At 46.6% G+C, this 27,655-nt stretch overlaps 1 protein-coding gene across 1 annotated transcript; it reads left to right on the forward strand.

The window, feature by feature from the left end:
• LHFPL4 (LHFPL tetraspan subfamily member 4) lies at nucleotides 1–27,196 on the forward strand (the record flags this gene model as incomplete). Its single annotated transcript, XM_082847364.1, has 3 exons — nucleotides 1–406; nucleotides 22,979–23,215; nucleotides 26,612–27,196. The coding sequence occupies 3 exons, from the start codon at nucleotides 1–3 to the stop codon at nucleotides 26,710–26,712; spliced, it is 744 nt and encodes a 247-aa protein (XP_082703490.1). The 3' UTR covers nucleotides 26,713–27,196.
• Between the last annotated feature and the right edge of the window lie 459 nt (nucleotides 27,197–27,655).

Here is a 27,655-nt window from a genome sequence, read left to right on the forward strand (position 1 = left end):
ATGCTGCCCTCGCAGGAGGCCTCCAAGCTCTACCACGAGCACTACATGCGGAACTCGCGGGCCATCGGTGTGCTATGGGCCATCTTCACCATCTGCTTCGCCATCATCAACGTGGTGGTCTTCATCCAGCCCTACTGGGTGGGCGACAGCGTGAGCACCCCCAAGCCTGGTTACTTCGGCCTCTTCCACTACTGTGTGGGCAGCGGGCTGGCGGGCCGCGAGCTCACCTGCCGCGGCTCGTTCACCGACTTCAGCACTATCCCGTCCGGCGCCTTCAAGGCGGCCGCCTTCTTCGTGCTGCTCTCCATGGTGCTGATCCTCGGCTGCATCACCTGCTTTGCTCTTTTCTTCTTCTGCAACACGGCCACGGTCTACAAGATCTGCGCCTGGATGCAGCTCTTGGCAGGTAGGGGAGGGGCGGGGGTGGGACTTCTAGAACAGACGCTGAGGAAGGGGCTTCTTCCAGGACCCCTTCTTGGAGGAGTCAGAGACAGATTCTGCTCCTCTGTCTAAAGACACACCTCCTTCGCTGACTCTAAGCAGCCAGTGGGGAGGGGATTCTATGAGAGAGACACCTTGGGGCAGAGGGCATAGCCTTAGAACTGGGTCTGTAGGTCTGTGTGCTTGGATGTGGGCAGATTGCGTTTATTGATGGATGAGCATTATGTCTGAGTTTCTGAGGGTCTCTGAGAAAGAGACCCTTGGCTCTTAAGGGAAATAACTATCTGAATGAGGAGTTACTCTAGGTGTGAGCAATTTCTGTTGCATTGAAAAAAGCATGAGGGACTTCCCTGGTGGTCCAGTGGTTAAGATTCTGTGCTCCCAATGCAGGGGGCACGGGTTTGATCCCTGGTAGGGGAACTAAGATCCCTCATGCCACACGGCGTGACCTAAAAAATTAAAAACAAAAAAATGAGATGGGGAATCAAGAGATCTGACAGTGACCTTTAACTTGCTAACGTTATCAATTTGGATGTTTCACTTTACTTCTCTGAGGCTCAGTTTCCTCATCTGTAAAACAGTGGAGAAGAGTCCAAGAACTCATGAAAGAGTAATTTATAAACTATAAAGTCGGGAAAAGATGGAGGGTGGTGTTAAGAGAAGGCTGTCTGTAGTGTCTGTCCAATGTTTGAAGTGTAGGTGGTTGACAACACCTGGCAACATGGGCCTCTGGAGAGCAGGTCTCCAGCCTCCCACCCCCACCAAGGCAGGAAGGGTTCTGGTGCCATGCCTAGCAGGAATGAGTCTCTGGGACCCTCTGAAATGTTTGGTTAAGACAGACGCCTTGCCCTAAAAACCAGAGAAGGGCCTTTTGGGAGTAAGAACTGCTGAGACAGTTTTCCAGGATCCATTAGAGTCCCCCATCACTGCCTACCTTTCAATCGAAGACAGATTTTGAAGATTCAGCAACTTGGGCATTTGCCTAATTGCAGGCAGGGAAGAGAGTTGGGCTGAGGACAGTTGGGCCAGGGGATGGCAGGGATGGAGGAGGAGGACCGATGAAGGCTGGTGAAGGAAAACGTTTAGAGCCTTCCAGGGTTGAGAAAGAGAAGGGAAAATGTGATGATCATGCAGCAGAGGTGGTTTTTCAAAATAAGCACCCCAGGATATTCAACAAGTGTCAGCCCCTTCAAAGAGACCTCCTGAAGAAGCTGTTCTGTCACTTGCTGATGGTTCCACTCCTCAAAACATTGTAGGAAATTGTCTTTGGATTGTGGTGTGTATACTCTTGAACATCGTCCTTGAGGGGAAACCTCTATTTTTTTTTTTAATTAAATAATTTGTTTATTTTTGGCTGCATTGGGTCTTCGTTGCTCAGCACGGGCTTTCTCTAGTTGCAGTGAGCGGGGGCTACTCTTCGTTGCGGTGCACGGGCTTCTCATTGCGGTGGCTTCTCTTGTTGTGGAGCACGGGCTCTAGGCGCGTGGGCTTCAGTAGTTGCGGCACGCGGGTTCAGTAGTTGTGGTGCACAGGCTTAGTTGCTCCGCGGCGTGTGGGATCTTCCCGGACCGGGGATCGAACCCGTGTCCCCCTCATTGGCAGGCGGATTCTTAACCACTGCGCCACCAGGGAAGTCCCAAACCTCCATTTTTTAAAGGAGGACTATGATTTTTGGAAATGGCCAAGTGTAGAAAACACAATGGATGGGAGTTCCCTGGTGGCACAGTGATTAAGACTCCGCGCTCCTGATGCAAGGGACCCGGGTTCAATCCCTGGTCAGGGAACTGGATCCCACATGCGTGCTGCAACTAAGAGTTCGCATGCCACAACTAAGGAGCGCACCAGCCACAACTAAGGAGCCCGCCTGCTGCAACTAAGACTCAGCACAACCAAATAAATAAATTAATTTAAAAAATTAAAAAAGAAGAAAACACAATGGGTGGTCAAGATGAGAACTGTCACTTGAGATGAAAGCCAAGGTGTGAAGGCAAAATCATGAGGCTGGTTTGCTTCCCCAAGAGGACTGTTACAAATGCTGGGAGGAATTTCTGGCCCGTTGGAAGATTGTTCAAACTCCCAAAAGGACTACCTTGCAGAAGGCAGCATTTATTCAGTGTGGACATTCTAGTGGGCTTGCTCCAATTGACTTAGGTGGAGGTCTTTTAAGATTTTGGAGAAAGTGAGAAAGGAGAATTGTAGGATGTGGGACGTATCTCCGTATTTATCAGTACCCAGAAGGTGATTTCCATTCCACTCTTAAAAGGCGAGCTGGAAAGAATATATGCTCAGCTGGAACTCCCATATCCTGAACCTTGATTTGTAGTCTGCAGATGGGTTACTGACCTCTTGGCCTTCCAGTTCGCTGTAATCCATCCAATTCTCTGTAATCCATGTGGGTTTAATCTTGGGGATTTGATGAACTATTCAACAACCCTCATGTAAATATAGAATTTCAGGGATCTTAGGAATCAGCTCCTTCAAACCCTGCCTTCCTCCACCCCCATCATAGAGAGAGGAAACTGAGCCTAGAGACATAAAGGTCTTACCCAAAGTCACACAGCCAGTGATAGAGTAAACTAGTCATGACTCCTGGTCCAGTGCTCTTTCCCTTGTGTTTCGCCCCACCCCTAAGGGCAGTTATCAGAGTTGAGCAGTTCATTGTATTTTACTTAGAGATTTCTGAGCTCTGGCTAAGTGACTGACTTACTTTGCTTAATAAAGGGCAGAGGTCAGGGGCTTCCCTGGTGGCGCAGTGGTTAAGGATCTGCCTGCCAATTCAGGGGACACGGGTTTGAGCCCTGGTCTGGGAAGATCCCACATGCCGTGGAGCAACTAAACCCGTGCGCCACAACTACTGAGCCCACGTGCCACAACTACTGAAGCCTGCGTGCCTGGAGCCCATGCTTCGCAACCAGAGAAGCCACTTCAATAAGAAGTCTGCGCACCACAATGAAGAGTAGCCCCTACTCACCGCAACTAGAGAAAGCCCAAGCGCAGCAACAAAGACCCAACGCAGCCAAAAATAAATAAATAAAAATAAATAAATTTATAAAAAAAAAAAGAAAGAGGCAGAGGCCAGAGCACTAGACTACAAGTCATGGGATTGCGCTGGTGGGGGAGGGTTGTCTTAGTTAATTCTGCCTGTGACTCACCATGTAGTGTTAAGCAACCACTTTTTAGCTTAAATCTCAGTTTTCTCATCTGTACAGTGGGGGACTAATCAGTCAGATTAGTGGATTTAAAGTATCTCTTTCAGGCCTGTGGGGTTCCTAGAATAACTCTTTCACCAAGATCATTCCACTCAGAAAGTGAGAAATCAGTCATCCTCAGAGAAACTGCAGAGAAGCAGAGGGCCTTATTTGTATCAGATAAGAATTAGAAGGACTTCCCTGGTGGTCCAGTGGTCAAGACTCTGTGCGTCCACTGCAGGAGGCACAGGTTTGATCCCTGGTTGGGAAACTAAGATCCCGCATGCCATGCAGTACAGACAGAAAAAAAAAAAAAAAGAGAGAATGCCTGTTGTATGGTTCTTGTTCAAGTGAACATTTACTCAAGCTGTTTATTGGCCATGCCATGCAGCATGTGGGCAATCCCTGCTCTCAGGAAGCTTACCATCTAGGTGAATCACTATACTGGTCAGCAGTCTTTCAGTGAAAAGTGACAGAAACCCAACTCAAGCTGACTTAAGTAAATTAAAATAAGATAAAGGGCTTCCCTGGTGGCACAGTGGTTGAGAATCTGCCTGCAGATGCAGGGGACACGGGTTCGTGCCCTGGTCTGGGAAGGTCCCACATGCTGCAGAGCGGCTGGGCCCATGAGCCATGGCCATGGAGCCTGCGTGTCCAGAGCCTGTGCTCCGCAACGGGAGAGGCCAAAACAGTGAGAGGCCCGCGTACCGCAAAAAAAAAATAAATAAATAAAATAAAATAAGGTAAAGAGCGTAGTGTTTTTGGCTCACATACATTAAAAGTCAAGAGCACTGGCTTCAGGCACGGATGGATCCAGATGCTCAAATAACATCATTAAAAATCAGTCTCTCAGTAGCATCGACATATATACACTACCAAACGTAAAATAGATAGCTAGTGGGAAGCAGCTGCATCGCACAGGGAGATCAGCTCGGTGCTGTGTGACCACTTAGAGGGGTGGGATAGGGAGGGTGGGAGGGAGAGGCAAGAGGGAGGGGATATGGGGACATGTGTATACATATAGCTGATTCACTTTGTTATATAGCAGAAACTAACACAACATTGTAAAGCAATTATACTCCAAAAAAAAATCAATCTCTTGGGACTTCCCTGGTGGTCCAGTGGCTAAGACTCCACACACCCTATCTATGCAGGGGGCCTGGGTTTGATCCCTGGTCGGGAACTAGATCCCACATGCTGCAACTAAGAGTTTGCACGCAGCAACGAATATCCCGAGTGCCAGTGCCGCCAAATAAATAAATAAATATTAAAAAAAATCAGTCAACCTCCATTTCCTGGTTCCTCTGTGTTGGCTCACTTTTAAATTCACTTCTCTCTTGAAGGTTATAAGTAAGGCTACCAGCAGCTCTGAATTTACATTGCTTCAGCTTAGAGATGCCTGTGGAATAAAAAAGAGCTTTTATTCAATGGTTCCAGCAAAAGTTCCAGGGCTGATTCTGATTGTCTAGCTTTGGTCAAGTGTCTACCTCTTAATTAATCATTGTGACTGTCTAAGGTCTCGGCCACATACCCATTCCTGGGACACATGAACTGATAGGGGAGAAAGATAAATTCCCACAAAGGGAAGTCAGGTGTTACCACTGGAAGAGGGCTACTGTGGGTTAGACAAGTGCAGACAGAGGCCTCATCCTGGACAGTCTGAGCACTAATACGTGCTCAGCTTTAGGTGCTGTGGAAGCCCAGGGCAATTGAGGAGGATACCGCCTTAGTTGGGAGGTGAAGTTTGAGTGGGGCTGGGTGTGGACAGATGTGAGTTGCAAGAGAGCATTCTGAATGGAGAGGAAGATCATGGACGGAGAGACACAGAGGGGAGAAAGCCACATCTGGCTTGAGTGTGGCATCCACGTAGGGGAGCAGCAGTGAAAGAGGCCAGGAAGGAATGATGGGGCTACAGTGTGCAAGGCTCTGAGTACTGGGTCAAAAAATTTGGATTTAATCAGCAGGCGGTTCGAAGCTACTACCACTGTTAATAATCAGGAAAAAAATAGTTAACATGTTCTGAGCCTTTACTATATGCTTGACCATATGCTAAACATTTACATGCATACTGTCATTGAATCCTCACAAAAATCCTATGGGGTAGGTACCACTATGAGTATTTCATAGATGAGAACACTGAGCCTCTGAAAGGAAAGAGTCATTTGTCCAAGGTCATACAGGGGGTAAGTGGTGGAGCCAGAATTGTAACTCAGTCTGTCTAACTAGAAAGCCCAAGGATTTATAAAGGAACATTCAGGATGGGAATAGAGACAGGATGAATTTGCCAGAAGAGTCGAATGCTAAGTAGGCTGGGAGACTCAGGTGGCTCTTTGTGGAGTTAGGGGTCAGCTTTTCTTTTTTAAAATAATTAATTAATTTTTGGCTGTGTTTGGTCTTTGTTGTTGTGTGTGGGCTTCTGCTAGTTGTGGCGAGTGGGGGCTACTCTTCGTTGCGGTGCACGGGCTTCTCATTGCGGTGGCTTCTCTTGTTGAGGAGCATGGGCTCTAGGCGTGTATGCGTCAGTAGTTGTGGCATGCAGGCTCAGTAGTTGTGGTGCACGGGCTTAGTTGCTCCACGGCACGTGGGATCCTCCCGGACCAGGGCTCAGACCTGTGTCCCCTGCATTGGCAGGAGGATTCTTAACCACTGCGCCAACAGGGAAGTCCCAGGGGTCAGTTTTTCAAGGCTTCTCAGGATATCTCTGCTACTCTTTACCTGGTCTTTCCCATTTTCGGATGCTAGACACTTTCACATTCGTTATGTCATTTACTGTTCATCTGTTAAAATGACTTGTCCAAAGGTCACACATCTAGTGAAAGAAGGAGCTGAAACTTCCCATGAGTCTAAATGGATCTAGAACCTGTTTTTAGCCCTGAACTGAAACACAGGACGTGAATACACAGATTACAAGTTACAACTGTCAGGTGTATGTACTCAGTGTTTACCTGTGGGCTGAGTGAGGTTAGCCAAGGGGAGGTTGCTGGCTGGAGTAGAGACTCAGACTGGAAGCCTGGTCGAGGGTCCGAGGGGGCAGTGTGGGGAAGTGGTGGAGGACTTAGAATTCCCACTTTGCCACTTCCCAGCTGTGTCCCTTGGATAAGTGGGTTTCCTCTCTGAGCCTCAGTTCCCTTATCTGTAGAATGGAGGTGATTATTGTACCTACTTCAGAGGTGATGGAAAGAAAGAAATGAAACCATGGGGCTGAAATGCTGAGTGTGGTTCCTGGTATACAGTGTGAACAATCAGTAAATGGTCACTGTTATTCTTGTGACATAGTCTGAGTGAAGAGCAGCTTGTGAGGGGTCCTTGCTACTCAGGTGAAAGACTTTGGACTTGCTGAGATGATCAAAGGCCTTAAGAAGTCATAGACCGTCAGCTGGGAAGGGTCTTACCAATCAGCTGGCTCAACTCCCTTGTTGTACAGATAACGAAACTGAGTCCCCGAGAGAAGAGACAAGGCCATGCTCACAAAGTGAGACTCCTCTATCCACAGAAGGGAGGTGATTCTGACCACATTTATTCAGTGTCGAGAGCCTACTATGTGTCAGGCACTGCCCAGTGCTAGAATCACTGTGGCAAACAGCACGTGTGAGATATAGTGGGAGCTGGGGGGAGACTGATGGTGGAGGTGGCAGCAGGGGCTGGTTGGTGCGCCAGAGGTGAGCATCTTCCAGCCTCCCAGATGTGTGTCCTAAATCATCAGCGGTCTCTGAGGTAGGAGCAGCAGTGTCACTACAGCCTAGAATATGCATCCACATCCCTCCCCGCTTCCTTGGCTTATGTTTCAGATTTGGTTTGGGATTTTATTCATCCAGTGAGTCTCTGTTGAATGTGATGAGACTGCTGAGCACATTGGGGGAATTTCTTTCCTCCCACTCTTTTTTTTTTTTCCTCCCACTCTTCCCTCCCTCATTTCCTTGCTCCCCCAATTCCCCCTTCCTTCCTTCTTTCCTGCCTTCCACTTTCCTTCCCTCCCTCCCTTCTTGCATTTTTTTGCTTTGCTCCTTCTCTCCCTACTCCCTTCCTTTCTTTCTCACATCAGTCCTTTACTGACAGCCTCCTCTGTGTGTCAGGCTATGCTAGGCTCAGGGAATCCTGAGTAAGAGTCCTCGCTCCCCGGAAGCTCATAGTCTAATGGGAGAGGCAGGAAAGAAATTGGATCATCACACTATGGGATGACATATGAAATGATTGAATCATGCAAGGGTATCTTGGGGGCACACACTTCTGACACATTAAGGACAGCCAGAGAAGTCTTCCAAAAAGTAAGAGCATTTGAGCTGAGTCTTAAAGGATGAGAAGGGGAACCAGGCAGAAGAGACAGTATGATTGAAGGTGTGGAGGAGGGAAATAGCCTGGTGTGTTTTGGGCACCACGAACAATTAGCACAAGGGGAGGTGAGAGCTGAGACTGGGAAGGTGGAGAGGGGCTGGACTGCGGATGCCTTCTAAGCCATGGTCAGGAGTTTAGACTTCATCTATAAGCAGCAGATAGTTGTTGACTTTTGTTTTTTAATCTTTAAAAATTTTTCCAGACTTTCACTTACTTTTCTGAAAAGTTAATACATGCACGTGAAACAAAGTTCAAAAGATAAAATGGTGTTTAATCAGATGTAAGTCTCCTCCCTGCTCTCATTTCTCAGTGACCCTCCCAGAAGTCTCCTCCCAGGGACAACCACTTTTACCATTTCTTGAGTATCCTTTCCAGGAAATCCCATAAATATACAAGCAAATTCAAACTATATTTTAAAAAAATAAATGGTATATTAGTTATCTATTGCTGCATAGCAGATTACCCCAAAACTTAGTGGCTGAAAGCAACAAGCATTTATTATCTCTGTTTCTGTGAGTCACAGGAATTTGGGAGTGCTTAGATGGGTAGCTCTGGCTTGAGGTGTCTCATGAAGCTGCACCCAAGACCTTAGCTGGGGTCGGCTGGAGGAGACCTCAGAATGAGTGCTCTGAGAGAGAGAAATAAGAAGATATGATGCCCACCCCCCTTCTTTGGTAATAGCTTTATTGAGATTTAAATCATATGCCACACAATTCACACATATAAAGTGTACAATTCAGTAGTTTTTAGTATATTTACAGAGTTGTGTAACCATTACCACAATCAATTTTAAGATATTTACATAACCTCAAGATGCCTTATATCTATCCTTTAGCTATCTCCCCTTAAGCCTACCATGCCCATCTTCTCTGTCCTCTAAGCAGCCACTAACCTACTTTCTGTCTATTAAGCCTGTTCTGGACATTTTGTATAAATGGAATCATATAATATGTGGTCTTTGTGATTGGTATCTTTCACTTAGCATAATGTTTTCAAGGTTCATTCATGTTGCAGCATGGGTCAATGCTTCATTCCTTTTTACAGCTGAATAATATTCCATTGTATGGATATACTGCATTTTGTTTATCCAATCATCAGCTGATGGCCACTTGGATTGTCTCCACCTTTTGGCTATTATGAATAATGTTGCTGTGAACACTTGTGTACAAGTTTTTGTGTGGACATATGTTTTCATTTCCCTTGGATATATTCCTGAGAGTCTAATTGCTGGCTCAGGTGGCAACTCTAACGTTTTGAAGAACTGCCAGATTGTACTCCAAAGGGGCAGTACCATTTTACTTTCCCACCAGCAGTGTGTGAAGGTGCTTAGTCATATCCTCATCAACACTTATGTTATTATCTGACTTTTGGATTACAGCCATCCTCCTGGGTGTGAACTGGTAACTCGTGGTTTTGATTTCCATTTCCCTAATGATTAGTGATGTTAAGCATCTTTTCATGTGCTTGTTGGCCATTTATATACCTTCTTTGGAGAAACACCTATTCAGATCCTTTGCCCATTTTTTTCTTCCAGTTTTATTGAGATACAGTTGACATACAGCACTGTATAAGTTTCAGGTGTACAGCATAATTTGGCTTAGTGAACATCCATCATCTTATATAGATACAAAATTAAAGAAATAGAAAATTTTTGTGTGTGATGAGAACTCTGAGGATTTACTCTCTTAACAGCTTTCATATATAACATACGGAGGTGGTAATTATATTTTTGATGCTGTACATGACATCCCTAGCACTTGTTTACCTTATAACTGGAAGTTTGTACCTTTTGACCACCTTCATCCAGTTGTCTCTCCCCCCACCCCCACCTCTGGTAACCACAAGTCTGTTCTCTTTTTCTTTTTTTTTTTTGAAGTATAATTGACCTACAACACTGTTAGTTCCTATCATAAACACTGTTAGTTCCTATCATACAACACAGTGATTTGATATTTCTATATATTTCAAAATGATCACCATGATGAGTCTAGTTACTGTATGTTACCATATAAACATATATTTATTGACTGTACTCCCTACACTGTACATTTCATAGCCACGACTCATTTATTTTGCAACTGGGAGTTTGTACCTTTTAATCTGTCTCACCTATTTCTTTCCTCCCCTCATTCCCTTCCCCTTTGCCCATTTAAAAATTGGATTATTTTTCTTTTTACTATTGAGTTGTAAGAGTTCTTTATACTCTTGTTATAAGTCCCTTATCAGATATATGATTTGCAAATATTTTCTTCCGTTCTATGGCTGTCTTTTCACTTTCTTGATGGTGTTCTTTGAAGCACAAAAGTTTTAAATTTACACAAAGTCCAGTTTATCTTTTTGTTGTTGTTGTTGTTGCTTGTGCTTTTGATGTCATTTCTAAGAATCCATTGCCAAACCCAAGGTTACAAAAATTTACCTCTGTTTTCCTCTAAGCGTTTTATAGTTTTCGTTTTTACACTTAGGGCTCTCATCCATTTGAGTTAATTTTTGTATATGGTGTAAAGTAAGAGTTCAACTTCATTCTTTTGAATGTGGCTCTCTAGTTGTCCCTGCACCGTTTATTGAAAACAGTGTTCTTTCTCAGCTGAATGGTCTTGGCACCCTTGCCAAAAATCAATTGACCATGGGTTAATTTCTGGACTTTCACTTCTGTTCCATTGATCTGTATGTCTATCCTTATGCCGGTAACAGTCTGTCTGGATTACTGTTGCTTTGTAGTGAGTTTTCAAATCAGGAAGTGTGAGTCCTCCAACTTTGTTCTTTTTCATGATTGTTTTGGCCATCCCACTGCCTTTTTTTTTTTAATTGAAGAATAGTTGATTTATAATATTGTGTTAGTTTTACATGTACAACAAAATGAGTTATATACATATATTTCTCAGATTATAGGTTATTACAAGATATTGAATATAGTTTCCTGTGTTATACAGTAAATCCTTGTTGCTTATCTATTTTATGTATTGTAGTAGTTTCTATCTGTTAATCCCATACTCCTAATTTATCCCTCTCCCCGCCCCCCTTTCCCCTTTGGTAACCATAAATTGGTTTTCTAGTTGTGAGTCTGTTTCTGTTTTGTATATAGATTCATTTGTATTATTTTTAGATTCCACATGTAAGTGATATAATATTTGTCTTTCTCTGTCTGACTTCCTTCACTTTGTATTATATTCTCTAGGTCCATCCATGTTGCTGCAAATGGCAATATTTCATTCTTTTTTATGGCTGAGTAATATTCCATTGCATATATATACCACATCTTTTTCATCTTTTCTGGATATATGCCCAGGAGTGGAATTGCTGGATCATATGGTGTCTCTATTTTTTCTTTTTTTTTTTTTTTTTTGCCGTACGCGGGCCTCTCGCTGTTGCGGCCTCTCCCGTTGCGGAGCACAGGCTCTGGACACACAAGCTCAGTGGCCATGGCTCACGGACCCAGCCACTCCGCGGCACGTGGGATCTTCCTGGACCGGGGCACGAACCCGTGTCCCCTGCATCGGCAGGCGGACTCTCAACCACTGCGCCACCAGGGAAGCCCTCTATTTTTTCTTTTTTAAGGAATCTCTGTACTGTTCTCCGTAGTGGCTGCAACAATTTACATTCCCACCAACAGTGTAGGAGGGTTCCCTTTTCTCCACACCCTCTCCAGCATTTGTTATTTGTGGACTTTTTAATGATGGCCGTTCTGACCAGTGTGAGGTGGTACCTCATTGTAGTTTTGATTTGCATTTCTCTAATAATTAGTGATGTTGAGCGTCTTTTCACATGCCTGTTGGCCATCTGTATGTCTTTTTTCAGAGAAATGTCTATTTAGGTGTTCCACCCATTTTAAAGTTGGATTATTTGGTTCCTTTGCTATTGAGTTGTATGAGCTGTTTATATATTTTGGATATTAACCCCTTGTCAGTTACATGGTTTGCAAATATTTTCTCCCGTTCTGTAGGTTGTCTTTTCATTCTGTTGATGGTTTCTTTTGCCTTGGGAGACTGATCTAAGAAAATATTGCTATGATTTATGTCAGAGAACCTTTTGCCTATGTTCTCTTCTAAGATTTTATGGTGTTGTGTCTTGTATATAGGTCTTTAAGCCATTTTGAGTTTATTTTTGTGTATGCTGTGAGGGAGTGTTCTAATGTCACTAACTTATATGCAGTGGTCCAGTTTTCCCAGCACCCCTTGCTGAAGAGACTGTCTTTTCTCCATTGTACATTCTTGCCTCCTTTGTCGTAGCAAATGCCTTTTATGTTCTAATCTCAGATATCACAGACCACTTCTGCCACACTCTATTGTTAGAAGTGAGTTACTAAATCCAGCCCACATTCAAGGGGAGGAGAATTCAGCTCCTCCTCTTGAAAGGAAGTATATTTAAAAAGTTGTGGACATATTTATAAACCACCACAAATGGTAGCATACTAAACACTTGGTTTGTCTTGCTTTTTAAATTCAACAACACATCTTGGAGATTGTTCCAGATCAGTGTACAGAGAGCTGCTTTTTTCTTAAGAGCTGCATAATATACTTTTGTGTGGATGTGTCATCTTTTATGTCATCAATATTTAAGTTATTTACAATATCTTGCTATCGCAGTGTTTCAGTGGATGATGTATATAATTTGATACATATGTAAGTATAAGGATAACATAAAGACCTAGAGTGGAATTGCTGGATTAAATGGTCTTTATGTTTACAATTTTGACAGATCCAGTCAGGTCCCCTCCATGGAAGTTATGCAGAGTTACATTTCCAGCAACAATGTACGAGGGTACCTGTTTCCCCGCATTCTTGCCAACTGTGTTATCAAATATTTTATTTTTGCCAAACTGATGGGAAAAAGTACTCTCTTATGATAGTAATTTGTCTTTCTTTTATGAATGAGGTCGAGCATCTTTTATATATACAGGCCGACCTTATTTTATTGCAATTCACTTTAGTACACCTCACAGATATTGCCTTTTTTTTTTTTTTAAACAAATTGAAGGTTTGAGGCAACCCTGTGTTGAGCAAGTCTATCGGTGCCATTTTTCCAAATAGCATTTGCTACACTTTGTGTCTCTGTGTCACATTTTGGTAATTCTCACAATATTTCATACTTTTTCATTGTTATATTTGTTATGGGTGATCTGTGATCTTTGTAATTGTTTTGGCATTTTTTAGCTATAAAGTATTTTAAGTTTGTACATTTTTTTAGACATAATGCTATTGCACACTTAATAGGCTATAGTATAGTGTAAACATAACTTTTATATGCACTGGGAAGCCAAAAAAAAATTTGTGTCACTCGCTTTATTGTGATATTTGCTTTATTGTGGAGGTCTGGAACTGCACCCGCAATATCTCCAAGGTGTACCTGTATGTTTTCTGTAAACTGTCAGTTCAGAAATATTTTTCTACCAAGCTAATGGTATTCTTCCTCTGATTTGTAAGAACTCTTTATAAATTAAAAAAGCTAGCTCTTTGTGATATGTTACAAATATTGTCTCCCAGTTTATCTTTTGACTTTGTCTATGGATGTTTTCCTCATGGTGAAATTTGTTTTTTCTCAATGTAAGCAAATCATCAGTTCCCTCCTATATGCCTCCTGAGTGTAGTATAATACCTAGAATGGCCTTGGAGTGTTTTGAGCGGGGGCGGGTTGTTGGTGGAGAGGATGGGCTGGAGGTGTCGAGAGGATGAGGGCTGAACTGTTCTTATTCTGACAGCCTCTTATTTTTGTCTTATTCTTTTCATTCCATTTCATGTTATTCATCATTATCAACCTTTTATCCCAGAGCCGTTTAATGGCATAAGGAGAGCCCTGGATCAGGAGTCTGGGTTGGCACATAGTAGGTGCTTAATAAGTGTCTATTGAATGAATGAATGATGAGCTCTTTTCTTTTTTTTTTTTTTTTGGCCGTGCAGTGCGGCCTATGGGATCTTAGTTCCCTGACTAGGGATCGAACCTGTGCTCCCTGCATTGGGAGCGTGGAGTCTTAACCACTGGACCGCCAGGGAAGTCCCTGAATGATAAGCTCTCATTTAAGTCCTAGCTCCACCACCCGCTCCTTTGGAGGCAGCACGTTCAGCAGTCAGCCAACCTGAATTTGAATCCTGAGTGTGGCATTACCAACTAAGTGTCCTTTGGAAGGTTATACAATTTCTGACTCTAAGTTTCCTCCTCTATAAAATGGGGACCATAATAGTAACTAGCTCATGGGGCAGTTAAAGGATTGATTGAGAATGTGTGTACACACCCTGGCACAAAGGAAACCCAATTTGCCAAATAGCAATTGTTATTAGCTGTCGTGTGTCTTTCGTCATAACCCTTTGGTTCCAATATTCCATGGTCTGTGCTACAACCAGGGAGGAAAGGTTGAAAAGTGGGGAGAACTGGGAAATACACCTGGAAAAGCAGGGGAGCTCTGAAAGTTGGGCCTTGAAGTTTGGGGTCTTATTCTTGGGTTATGGGCAATTACTTGTAGGCATGGGAATGACCAGGGCCAGATGCGGGTTTAGAAAGATGACTTGGGGACTTCCCTGGTGGCGCAGTGGTTAAGAATCCGCCTGCCAATGCAGGGGACACGGGTTTGAGCCCTGGTCCGGGACGATCCCACATGCCACGGAGCAACTAAGCCCGTGCGCCACAACTAACTACTGAGCCTGCGCTCTAGAGCCCGCGAGCCGCAACTACTGAGCCCACACGCCACAACTACTGAAGCCCGCATGCCTAGAGCCCATGCTCCGCAACAAGAGAAGCCACCACAATGAGAAGCCCGCTCACGGCAACTAGAGAAAGCCTGCGAGCAGCAGCGAAGACCCAGTGTAGCCAAAAATAAATAAATTTTTAAAAAAGGAAAAGAAAGGTGACTTGGGCAGTTGCTGCAGGGAAGGGACTGATGGAGGCCTGATGGGAGACCAGGAGCCTGGGGGGAAAGCAGTGGCAGTGGTCCAGGTGAGAGGGGCTGAGGCCGGGGCACGGGAGGAGGAGAAAACTGGAGACCTATTTAGGAGCCCAGTAGGTGTGTGTGTGTGGGGTGGGGTGAGGACAGGCAGACCTTGCAGGTGACGCAGGGTCCTCTCGTTGAATGATTTGGTCTTGGAATGACATTCCCAAAGGACACAGCAGGGAGATCCGCTCAGTCTGGGAAATGCTGAATTTGCGGTCCCTATGAGACCCACAGGAGGAGGGCTCTGACCAGCTGTTGACTACCTGGCCTCGAACCGAGGAAAGAGGTCTCAGCTGGAGATGTTAGATGTCAGTCTGAGTGTGGGTGAAATTGCCCGGGGAGAGCGTGTAGAGGGAAAAGAGGAGACAGCCTCGAAACACCAACCTTTAAGATGCAGGTCGAGGAGGAGCCAGAAAAGGCGGCTTGGAGAGAGGCGCCAGAGCAGCTGCTCAGATTAGCAGCAGAGAAACTGAGAAGGACAGCCTTGAGAAAGGACGGCTGCCTGGAGGAGCCAGAGGGACGTGGAAGGGACGGAGCCGCCTGCATGGGCCTGGGCCAGACTGGAGGAGTGAGGCAGGATGCGGGGAGAGCGGCGGGAGCTTTCTTACCGAGCCCTTGAGATGAGTGTGGCAGAGCCGAGCCAGGGTAGCGGGGGATGCAGCGCATTCAAAGGTTGTCAAGAGGCTGTGTGTGGGCTCCATGCAGGCTGGGCCCAGGGCTGGTGGAGTAAATACTGTTCCCAAATAATTACCACACAAAGTGATGGGCGTCCCATCTCTCCATAACAGCATCTGTGACAACAGATACAATTATTTGTGTTCCTAACAGTCCCCCTACTAAACAGTAGTCTTCTCAAGATCAGGAACCACGAGCTGGGGACTGAATGGCTTGGAGGAAGTGTCCCAGGGAGAGGGAACAGTCAGTGCCAAGCCCTCCCGGGGGCTGAACTAGAAGTGTTGTTAGGGTTAGGGTTAGAAGGGAGGCCCAGGGTGGCTGGAGTGTACGGATCGAGAGGCCGAATGGCGTGGGGGAAAGTGGGGTGAGCCTGTGGGTCACACAGGCCAGGACTGGGCGTCAGGGTTTATCCTGAGCGTAGTGGGAAGCTTTTGAAGGGTATTGAGCAGGGGAGTGGCACCATCTGCTTTCGACGGCTCACTCTGGATGCTGAGTGGAGAACAGACGATGGGGCAAGGATGAGAGCAGAGAAACTAGTTAGGAGGCCACTGCGGTCTTCCAGGAGGGAGATCGTGGCAGCTTGGACAGATGGTGGCAGTGGAGATGGAGAAAAGAGGTCAGTCCGAGATATTTTTTGGAGGTCAAGACAGTCGGCCTTGCAAGTGGACTGGACTGGGGGTGAGGGAAATGGAGGAGTCAGGGTGTCCCCGTAATCTGGGTGCTGGATGGGGTGTAGGGAGCCCAGGCACGAGAGTCCCGTCCCCTCCGAGCTCCCCAGCTAATGGAGGCACTAAGATTGGGCCTGGATCTTCAAATCCAGCGGGCGGGGTTGACTGTTAGGAGAGGTCTGGTCTCCCTTGTACAATAAGCCCCTGCCCTGGGGGGCAGGACAGAGCTGGTGCGAGGGACATGAGGACAACCTCCTTCTTAGGGTGTGTGTGTGGGGGGTGTCTCCCTACAGCCCCCTAGTGCACCAGGCCTGGGGAGGCGCTCCCTTGGAAAGCTGTGGTCGTAGTGCTGACACAGGTCCTTCTCCGGGCTTCTCTCAGCCCCCAAGTCAGCCTGGTTCTTTCTAGAAAACCTTCCTAAATGTGAGGAAGGGACTCATAGAAGATACAGGATACGAGCAGCCATCCGTGCACTCTGTGCTATACTGCTTCTCTGTATATCTCACCTTTTCTAGGACTTTTTACAGCTTTGTAAACTTATCATTGTTCTTTGTACAAAGATTGGAGAATATAGATGACCAAGATTACACACATAATCTCACTTTCCCAGAAACAGTCAACTTAACTGTTGGTCTGAAGTCATAACAGTATAGAGTACTGGTTATGAGCAGGCTCTGGAGCCAGACTGTCTGGGTTCAGATCCTGGTTCTGTAACTTACCAGCTGTGTGACCTGGATGACCTGGATAACTTGGATGACCTCTCTGTGCCTCTGTGTCCTCAACTGTAAAAAGAAGATAATAATAGTACCTACTCCACAGAGTGTTGTGGGGATTAAATGAAGTAATGTGTGTAAGGTACTTAGCATAGTTCCTGATGTGGTAAATTTTATATAACTATTTGCTATAACTATGTAAGTATTTCTTCCCAAAATGAAATTATATTGTACATTATTTTTCACATCCTTTTGAAACCTAACATATCATAAGTATTTTCTGTATCATTAAATCTTCCTCAGTATAGTTTAATAGGGGAGTAGTATTCCATGGTATGAAAGAATATTCCTGTGTTGTTGGATAATTAGTTGCTTCTCTCTTTCCTTCCTTCTTTTATTATTTCTCCCTCTCTTCCTCCCTTCTTTTCCTGCTCTCTTCCTTCTTCTCTTTCTTGCAAATAAAGATGTGATAGACATCCTCATAGCTAAATCTTAGAGCAGATCCTTGAGCATTTTCTTAGAATAAATTCCTAGAAATTGGCAAGCTCAGTCAAAAGGGGTCTAGAGATTTTCAGTTTTATGGGGTTTTTTGGTGATTAATTCATTATTTCTGTGAGCTCCATTTGGCTTGTGCATTGCAGTTCTTTGTTGCTTTAATTATTTCATTCCAAGTGAGTGAAAAAATCTCTGGCCATAGTCACTTATTAATGATCAACTCCCACCTGCCTTAAGGTTTCAGTAGGTAACTTATTCACGTGGTCCTGAATTCAAAAGGTGTAGCAGGTTAGCAGTGCAAGGTCTCCATCCTGTCCTATCCTTGGCTCCTCAGTCCCCTCCTTAGAAGTAAGCAGGGTTATCAGTGTGAATGTTATATAAATGAAGTCACATTTTCCCCCAATGTTATGACTCTAAGGGGCATCCAAGTTGTTGTGTGTAGCTGCCATAACAAAATACCATAGCCTGGGTGGCTTACATTTATTTTCCCATAGTTCAGGAAACTAGAATTCCAAGACCTAGAATTCCAGACCAGCATGGTCTGGTTCTGGTGAGAGTCCTCTTCTTGGCTTGCAGACGGCCACCTTCTTGCTGTGTCGTCAGGTGGCAGGTGCAGGGAGAGAGCAAGCTCTCCGGTATCTCTGCTTATAAGAGCACTAATCCCATCATGGGGCCTCACTCTCATGACCTCATCTAACCCTAATTACCTCCCCAAGGCCCCTTCCACAAATACTCTCACATTGGAGGTTACGGCTTCAAAATATGACTTTTATGGGGACACAGTTCAGTCCATATCAAGCCTCTTTGGAGTCTGCTCAGGGACAGAAAGCCCTGGGGGGCATCCAATCTGACCCCCTAGTAATGGGTAGCAGCCGGGGTGCATCAGGCATGGAGGGGACAGCTGAGCATAAACAAAGCCCTCCCTTTAGGAGTGATCGGCTCAGTGTATGTCCCTTGAGGATAGTGTCATGGTGTCATAATGAAACTCCATTAAAATAGCTAAGCATAAAATGCATAATTAAAAAGCTTTACATAAAGACACATTTACACCACAAGCTTTAAAGGAAACAAGCACCCACGTATACTGTATATTTTCTCTTAACTTCATCACTTTTTTAGTCTCATCCTGGGTTCATTCCCCAAACTCAAGTATTGTTTTTCCTTTTAACTTTCCTTTAGTTGCTTAATTATATTTTAAAAGTGTAAGAGGATTTCATGGCCAGATATAGGTGGCAAAGGACTGGACATAATATTATCATTTTTATCATAAAAGTAATATATGCAAATGTTAAACACTTTCCAACAGTACAGGAGGGCAGAGAATAAAAAGTGTCTCCCTCTTTCCTCCTCCACCCCAGGCAGTGTTTCAGAGGTTCCCATCATTAAGTTGCTTCTGTATTCTTCCAGAAATGTTTATAGACATGCAAGCTTACGTATGTATATTCTTTGAAAAACCAATATTTTAAATTATGTTTTTTTTAATTTTATGAGTAATACATGAATACATTCACTCCGTGAAAAGCTGAAGCATTACAAACAGGCTAAAGTCCCCACCCACTCCCTGCCCAGAGGCCACCATTGTTATGAACGTAATTTCTATTTTTCCTGATCTTTTTGTGTGCATTTACATACACATCCATGAGGAAAATACGTCGTGTCATTTTCTGTGTTCCCTTTCCTCCCTCCCTTCCTTCCTCTTTCTCTCTCTTTTTTTTTTTTTTTGGTAAAATACACATAACATAAAATTTACCATTTTACCCATTCTTAGATGTCCAGTTCTGTGCCATTAAGAACATTCACCCTGTTGTGCAACCACCCTCACCATCTGTCCCCACAACTCTTTTCACATGCAGAACTCTGTCCCCATTAAACACTAACTCCCCATGCCCCGCCCCCAGTCCCTGACAACCAGCATTCTACTTTCCGCCTCTAGGAATCTGACTGCTCTTGGCTCCTCATATACGTGGAATCATACAATATTTGACCTTTTGTGACTGGCTCATATAATTTAGCATAATGTCCTCAAGATTCCTCCACGTTGTAGCATGTGTCAGAATTTCCTTCCTTTCTAAGGTGCTCTGAGGTGTCTCAGATCATTTGGCAGGTAAAAGTGTCCAGCTAGAACCTAAGAACAATGTTTTGTTTTTACTATACTTATGGTTATAGTTGCCTTCTATCTATGGTAAATGATCCTGGTTTCCTTTCCTTTGATGGTGATATAAAGCTTACTTTTACAGTAAATGCCTCTCAGTTAAAAAGTGAGTCTGTGGAATTCCCTGGCGGTCCAGTAGTTGGAACTCCGAGCTTCTACTGCTGAGGGCCTGGGTTCAGTCCCTGGTTGGTTGGGGAACTAAGATCCCACAAGCCGCGTGGCACGGCCAAAGAAAAAGTGAGTCTGTTCAGAGAGAAACATTCAGTGAAAACCTGTCTGGGTTTGAATACAGAGCCCGCCACCTCCTAGCTGTGTGACATGGATACGGTACGACTTAGTTCCTCTGAGCCTCAGGTTAGTTATAGGATTAAATGAGATCATGCATATTAGGAGCTTCACACCCTGGCACGTAGTTAAGCACTCAATACTATTTGTTATCGTTATTATATTATTAATAACAGTAATAGTATTAACCTTAAATTTGTCCAACACCACCTGGCTGCTTGGGAAGTCAGCAGACTCTAGGGTGACTGGATATCGGTGCCCCATCCGAAGGCCCCTTCCCCTAGACCAGCGGTTCTCAACCAGGGACATCTTTGCCCCCAAGGGGACATTTGACAGTGGCTTGAGACTTTTTTTTTTAATCATGACTGTGGGTGGTAGGTAGAGGCCAGGGGTGATGCTCTACATCCCACAATGCACCCCACTTACCCCACCCTGCACCCTGCACCTGTGTCTATGCCTTATAGCAGGTGGCTCTTCAGCCAGCTCATTATTTCCAAGAGACTTGAACTTGGACTCCAGAGACCTCAGCCATGGTTTCCTCATCCAGCACACAGGGATGCTGAAGGCTGCCTTGTCTCTAGTTATTCCACCTCCTGATCGTTGAGCCTCTTGATCACCTACCTGGTCTATGCTGTCCCTAGAGGTCTCTTCCTCTCCTGCCCCAGGTCTCAGGAAACCTGTCTGATCGGCTTTTCTCCACTTGCTTTACTCCTGGGTGTTTGTAGTTCCTAGAGCAGCCTCTGGGGCCCCATAGCCACCACCTAAAACACTGCAGAGTAAAGGAGGCAGAGAGAGTGAGTGAGAGATGGAGAGAGAGTTCCCCCCCCCCCCCCGCCCCAACGCCTTCTCTGAGCGCCCTGTCATCCTGGGTCTCCTTCCAGTCGCTCCCTGACATGTATAAATGTTCTATTTGTGTGTTGATTTGATTTGATTCGTCTCCACACACCTCCGCTCCTGAGGACAAGACCGTGACTGGCAGTGTCCCCAGCACCCTGCATAGTGCCTGACACATAGAAGACACTTAGAGTTTATTTGTGGAATATATGAAGGGAGAGGCAGAGAGAGGAAAGGGCGAGGGGATAGATAAAGGGAAGGAAGACAAGCAAGAAAAGGCAGAGAGAAGAGGAGGGGTGTTGAATGAATGTCAGATGCTGAGATCTAAGGAGAAAAGGGAAGAGGGAGGGTCAAGACTGAGGATTAAGCACTGTATAGACTAGCTGGAGAGAGAGGGGGAGGGGTGTGGAGAGAGAGGCAAAAAAAGATGAAAAGGGTGGAGAAGAGAAAGGAATGGAGACACACGACTAGAGAGACACGTAAGTGATGAGGCAGCGAGACAGAGAGAACGTGCAGGCGCAGAGCCCCGGGAGAAAACCTCTTTGAACGCTGAGCTTGCAGAGGGAGGAGGACCACCTGCAGGCTACTGCCGCGGTTTCCATGGTGACGGGGATGCTCTGGGCAGGAGAGGAAACACTGTACGGGTAGAGGAGGAGGGACTGGGTGGGTTTTGCCCCTCCCAGGCTCTTTCCTCACCCCTGCCTCAAGCTGGAGATTCAGGGCTGAGGACGGGGAGGTGGGAGTGCAGCCTCCCCCGCCCCTCCTCAAAGGACTCTGCAGATGTGAAGGACTTAGGCGCCTCGTCTCCCACTCCCCCATCCCTGGCATTTGACCCTCCTCCCCTCTCCCGGGTCCTGGAGGGTCCTGGAGGGTCCTGAAGAGTGTTAGGGAAATATGGGAAGGTGGCTGGGTCAAGCCCTCTCCGTAGGCTCCTCCTCTCTTCCCACCCCATAATTGCTAGAGCGCCCCTGGGCTCCGTCCTGGGCCTTCTCTTCAGTTTCCATAACATCCAGTCCTAGGGATTTACATGCCCACAGCTCCCACATTTATATCCCCAGCCCTGATTTCTCCCTGAGTTTCCTTCTCCATTTGGGTATCTAAAGGGCATCTTCAAACTTGTTGAATTCTTTAACTCACCAAGCTCATTCTTGCCTCAGGGCCTTTTTGCATTTGCCATTCCCTTTGCCACGAGCTCTTTTCCCCAGCCATTTATTAGAGGTGTCTTTCACTTGAGCTAAGAATTGTCTTGGAGAAGGCAAGCGCTTTGGATAGGGGAGGAAGGCCTGCTCCAACGTGTGTGTGTGTGTGTGTGTGTGTGTGTGTGTGTGTGTGTGTGTGTGTGTGTATGTGTGTTTGATGTGTAAGATCACAGTGCTGTCAGGGGCGCCCTGTGTCCGTATAAGGAGCACACCCTAGGGGAGTGTGGAAGGACTGTCCTGTTAGAAGGTCGGGGTGAGGCCTGAGGAGGCAGAACTCGAGGCAGGGAAGAGTCTGTGCCGTGGGGAGCACTCCCTCGTACGGTAGATGAGGGAAAGAGATGGCAAAGCCAGGTGTCCCCCTCCCCATCCTGGCAACGAACGAGATGTGCCTCCTAGACAGTGGGCAGAACTGACCGCCACTCCCACTTTGTCATCACTGTCATCTAAAACCCAGGTTAAGCACCTGTGGGCCTGGCGGGGGGTCAAGGGCCCCTCTGCCCCAACCTGAGCCTTGTGGTGACCTCAGGTCTCAGACACAGTAACAGTAACTGGCGGACTGTCAGGCACTAAAAAAGGCAACATAAAGCCAGTGGACATAGTCATAAACTCTCTGCCAGGAGGGGAAGGTCACAGCTGGAGGTGGCCTACTGAGCCCGGAAAATGGCTCTCAATAAAAATTTGTTGAGTAAATGATAAAAATAAAAAATAAAGAATGGTGAGGATGGGAGAGGGTAAGCATGGCCAAGATGCTAAAGGGAGCTGAAGGAGGTGACCCTGGTTTGCTATTTTCTCCTATTTCCAGGAAGCCTTCCCGGAGGAGGAGTTGATTTGATGGGGGCAGGAGGTGGCATTGTGTTTTGGAAAGTTTCTGCTCCCCAAGGCATGAGGTCCTCCCAGGGTGTAGAGTTTCTGGATCCACAGGAGGTGGTTCATAAGCTCTTGGGTTGATGGGCGGTGCGGGGGAGCGGGGCCCAGCCTCAGGGGGCCTCCTGGTGGTCCTCAGGCTCTGGGAAGTAATCTTCCCCTTCTCTCTTCCTTCCTGACCCTGGCGGTGGGCTCGGCCTGGCGCCCTCTCAGCTCTGTGCCTTGTGCTGGGCTGCATGATCTTCCCCGACGGCTGGGACGCCGAGACGATCCGGGACATGTGTGGGGCCAAGACCGGGAAGTACTCCCTGGGGGACTGTTCGGTGCGCTGGGCATACATCCTGGCCATCATCGGCATCCTCAACGCCCTCATCCTCTCCTTCCTTGCCTTCGTGCTGGGCAACCGGCAAACGGACCTGCTGCAGGAGGAGCTCAAGCAGGAGAACAAAGGTGAGCGGGCGCACGCTTCCGGGTGGGTGGCTGGCGGTCGCGGGGTGCGGAGGTGGGCGAGGCTGGCCCCGCCAGGCGGGGCACCTTCAAAGTCAAGTGAAGCACAAGGTGGAAACCTTAACAGAGAGGCCGACTTCCTGGGAGACAGTTGGAGGTTATCCCTCAAATCCGAACATTGGCACGCCTGACCCAGCAAACCCTCCCATGAGTATAAACCCAGGAGAAATGTATGAATGCTCTTGGCTGCAGTTGCAAAATAGCAAACACTAAAAACCACCTAAATGGCCATTGACAGGAGGATGGATAAATATATGGTGATACATTCACATCACAGAATTGTTTACAACTGTGGAAATGAATGAACGTGTTATATGTAATGGAATGAAATGGATACATCCTGGAAACATAATATTGAGAGAGAGGGGAAAAAATAGAATTCCAGAAGACGACAGTGAGATAATTTTTTTGAGTTAACAAACTAAGTAACACTATGCTAAATACAGTTTATATATATATATATATATATATATATATATATATATATATATATGGTAATATTGCGTATTTTTTAAAAAAAGCAAAGAAATGATCAATACAAAAGGTATCATGGTGGTTCTCTGTAGCTGGGATGGAAGCAGGGAAGCAAGGACATGAGGTGGGGGACAGGTGGGTGTGTACAAACTATTGGCGAGTTAAGTACTTGCATGGTGAGCCCACAGGTGTTTGGTGCAGTATGCTTTATACCTCGTATAGTACACATAAACTTTCGTATGTATCAGGTAACATTAATATACAATAAAGAAAAAATTGACACCTAAGGCCAGAGTCTCAGGGATAACCAGTTATCAGATGCTTATCTGTGTATCTACGTATGTCCCTTTGTGAAATATATGGTAGTGTTATGTGCTAATATAGGAGAGGCATCGTCCAAAACAAATCCCTCCTCAGATTGCTTTTTGTGCTCAACTCTAGAGCACGTCTTAAAGATCTTTATCATTTTGTGGAGAACCATCTTGTCCTTTTTATCCAGTGCCTAGCATTACATAAGACGAAGGAATTATAGTTTCTTAACTGTTCTCCTTGTAGGGGCTGTTAGGGAGGTTCCCAGGTTTTTACTGTTACTGGCAATGCTACAGTGACCATCTTTGTCCTTGCCTTCTGTTTTCTTGGTGTCTTTCCAGAAGTGGAATTGCACACTCACAATTGTAGTGATAATTCCAGATTGCTCTCTAAAGGAAGGTCAGTCCTCTGACCCAGGGGCCCATGCTGCCCCTAGAGAAAGGGGAGACACCCCGTCTGTCTGGGTGCCCGTTTTCTGCCATGGGAAATCGGATTTCGTCGTTTCACCCTTCCTTGAGCTCTTAGCGTGTGCTGGGTGTATGTTCATCACTTTCCTTTAATTACATTCATCTCTTGGAGCCTCTTATCTGTAAAATGGGGATAGTGAGGATTATTATCTCATTTGGCAGGAGTTACTCTAGTATTGTGGTGTGAATACCCTTGGACTGTGAAGGCAGGTTGTCTGTGTTGGAAGCAGGTTGAGCTAAGAAATGAATTCACCTCTTTGAGCCTCAGTTTCCTGCACTGCCTAAAATGAGGGTGGTGAAAAAAAAAAAAAAAGTAAGACTCAGGTCCTTTTTATCCCCCGAGGATACTCAGAGACCTGATCTATGGAGTGGTCCACAGTCTCCATCGTCTTCCAAGTACAACTGGACTTGGATACAAACAGGCACACCAGATGACTGGAAGGACACCTGACCAGTGCTAAGCACTGACACCCAGACTCTACCTGACTCACCCCACCTGAGCCCAGTCCAGGCCTGCACTGTCCCCCAGTCCCCACCATCTATGCATATTCCAGACCAACCCCTCAGAACTGTCATCGTAAGATGGGACAAGGGATGGGGAGAGGCGCTCCGGCTTCAGAACAACCCTTTCATTTCATCCTCCTGAGAAGCCTCCTAATCCAAGTCAGATGTTTCACGTCTTTGAGGCATCTGTTGCCGACCCTTGTCCCAGTCCCTGTTCTCCGTGAGGCCGCCTCCTCTGCCTCCCCATGGCAGGGAGAGCTCAGCCTCCAGTCTAACATGTCTTGGAGGTGACGGTGGAGTAAGAGAAAGAAGAAAAGAGCAGAATTTGTCTCATGAATCAGCACTCCCCCAACTGTGGTTTATGTAAAAAGTTTCAGAGCACCAAATAATATTGAGGGTTTCACAGCCCATTTCAGGTAATGTTATGTTTGGTAAATTTAACATGTTTTAAATGGAGGTTACCAACTGCTATATAAAGTGTCTATTAAATTAGAAAAAAATTGTTTGCTAATACTTTCACAAAATATAAGTCATTCTGCTCTACACCTCCAACTTCTGTAGTACTGTATGTCAATTATATCTCAATAAAACTGAAAGAAAAATAAAGGAAAAAAAAAACAAAAAACGAGGGTGGTGAGAATGGTACCACCTAACAGGGCTGTCCTGCAAGGAAGGAAGACTGTGCCTATAACGGGGCAGTGGTGAATGCTCAGCGAAAGCTGTCACTCCTCACAGCTCCCCATCAGGCAGGCATCATGACCACCATTTTATAAATGAGAAAGCCGAGGTCTGGACAGGTCCAGGGACTTGCCCAAGGTTACCTAAGTGGTGGAGCCAGGATTTGAGGTCCAAGTCCAAAGGCCAGGCTCTTCCCTGCTGCCAGTGCCCTTTTCAGGGCCCTCCTGGGCTGCTAAGCTGTCCGTCTCTGAGGCTCCTGTCCCTGGAGACACTGGCACCTGGTCGTTTCTATGGTTTTGGTGTGAGGTCGGAGCTTGCCCTCTGGTGGCAGCTTCCAAAAGTGCAAGACTAAGACAGCCACGTGGCCTTTCCAAAGAAGTTTGGGGTTGTGACTAGTGTGAGGTTGGCCCACTCAGTGTCCTCTCCTTCCTCCCCAAAGCGCCCTAACAGCTCAGTGTTACATAAGGTGACATAAGGGAGCCCCAGTTTGCCTTCCTTCAGCATCTGGGGATTTCCTTCCCTCACTGGGAGCTCAAGGGGAGTGAGCCTCACCATTCAGTTCTGAGCCAAAGACCTCTGGAAGAAAAGTAAGCTCTACTTTGGTGTCATTTCCACTATTTACTATGTGCCAAACACTGTGCAAAGCCCTCGGCTGGCATTATTTACATCTTTTTAACCCCTCAGAATCACTCTGTGAAGAAGTAGGCTATGTTCATTTTACAGATGAGGAAATTGGGGCTCAGAGAGGTGGAATGACTGGCTCAAGGCCTTCCAGCTAGTCAGGGCTGGCTGCATTTCAGAACCTGGGCAGCTCACCCCTCTGCCCAGCTTTGCCCTGAGGAGTGGCTGACGGAGCCCCAGTGCCGGGCGGCCTCTGACTTTCTCCAATTCTCTCTCTCTCTCTTAGATTTTGTGGGCTCTACAGTAAGCTCTGTGTTGCGGCCAGGGGGTGATGTCTCTGGATGGGGAGTCCTCCCCTGTCCCGTCGCTCACTCACAGGGACCCTGAAGGCCGGGATCACAGCCCAGGAGTTGACCTGCCCTCAGCTTGTCCTGTCTCCTGCCCTCTCATCCCTCCATTCACGCTCTGAGGGAAGACCCCGATCTTGGACTGACCTCACCTGCTACCTGCCTGCGAGCTCCGGGCTTTGAAGAGAGGCTGGGGCTGGGATGCAGCCTGAGGGAGGGGAGAGGCCCTGCAGAGCCTGGGAGGGTCTGGGTCTGCACCTCCCTCAACTGACCTAAGGGAGACAGCCCCCAGTCCCTGGCCTCCTCTTCCCCTCCAGTCTGGCCAGGGCCTTGCAGAGTCTTCAGGGGAAGGTGACGCCGTGGTTCCCCCACCAGGCTCCCTCAGTCCGGAGGGCTGCTGCCTGGCTCTATCCTCGCCTCCTCTGGTCCCCGCCTCCTGCAGAAACTTATCCAAGACACTGCTCCAGGGCAGCAGACTGGACTCTTTCCTATCTTTTTTTTTGGCTGATGGTGGTTCCATCATCTCGTCACAGAGCTCCAGGCGCCACCGGCCTCCCTCGGGCCTCTCTGCTCCTGCTGCAGCCTGGTCCCAGCTCTCCCAAAGGAGTCAGAGCTGCACCGAGGGAGAAAGCACAGGGCCTTCTGGTCAGATGCTGACTGGGGCCCTGTCCACGTGGACTCTGAGCCAAGACAGGCAGGCTCTGGAGGCAGTGCCTGGACTCCTGTCTTGATGGCGCTTGGCCTCTGCAGCTGGGGCTGGAAGTAGCTCTGGGGCTGGCCTGGCCTCCTCCCTGCTCGGATGGCTCACCAGTGACTGGACCCTTGACCCCGGCCTGTTTTGTACAGCGTAGAACTTCTTGGCCCTGTTGTCAGGGTTGGGGAGAGGCGCCCATGAGTAGGGAATTAGGGGATGCGTCGCCCCTCTGCCCCTTCTCGTGCTGTCCCCCCATCCCCTTCTGCCAAGGGCAGAGACTGTCTTGCCT

Source organism: Leucopleurus acutus (genome assembly GCF_964270905.1).
Source record: "Leucopleurus acutus genome assembly, chromosome: 10".
Lineage (NCBI taxonomy): Eukaryota > Metazoa > Chordata > Mammalia > Artiodactyla > Delphinidae > Leucopleurus > Leucopleurus acutus.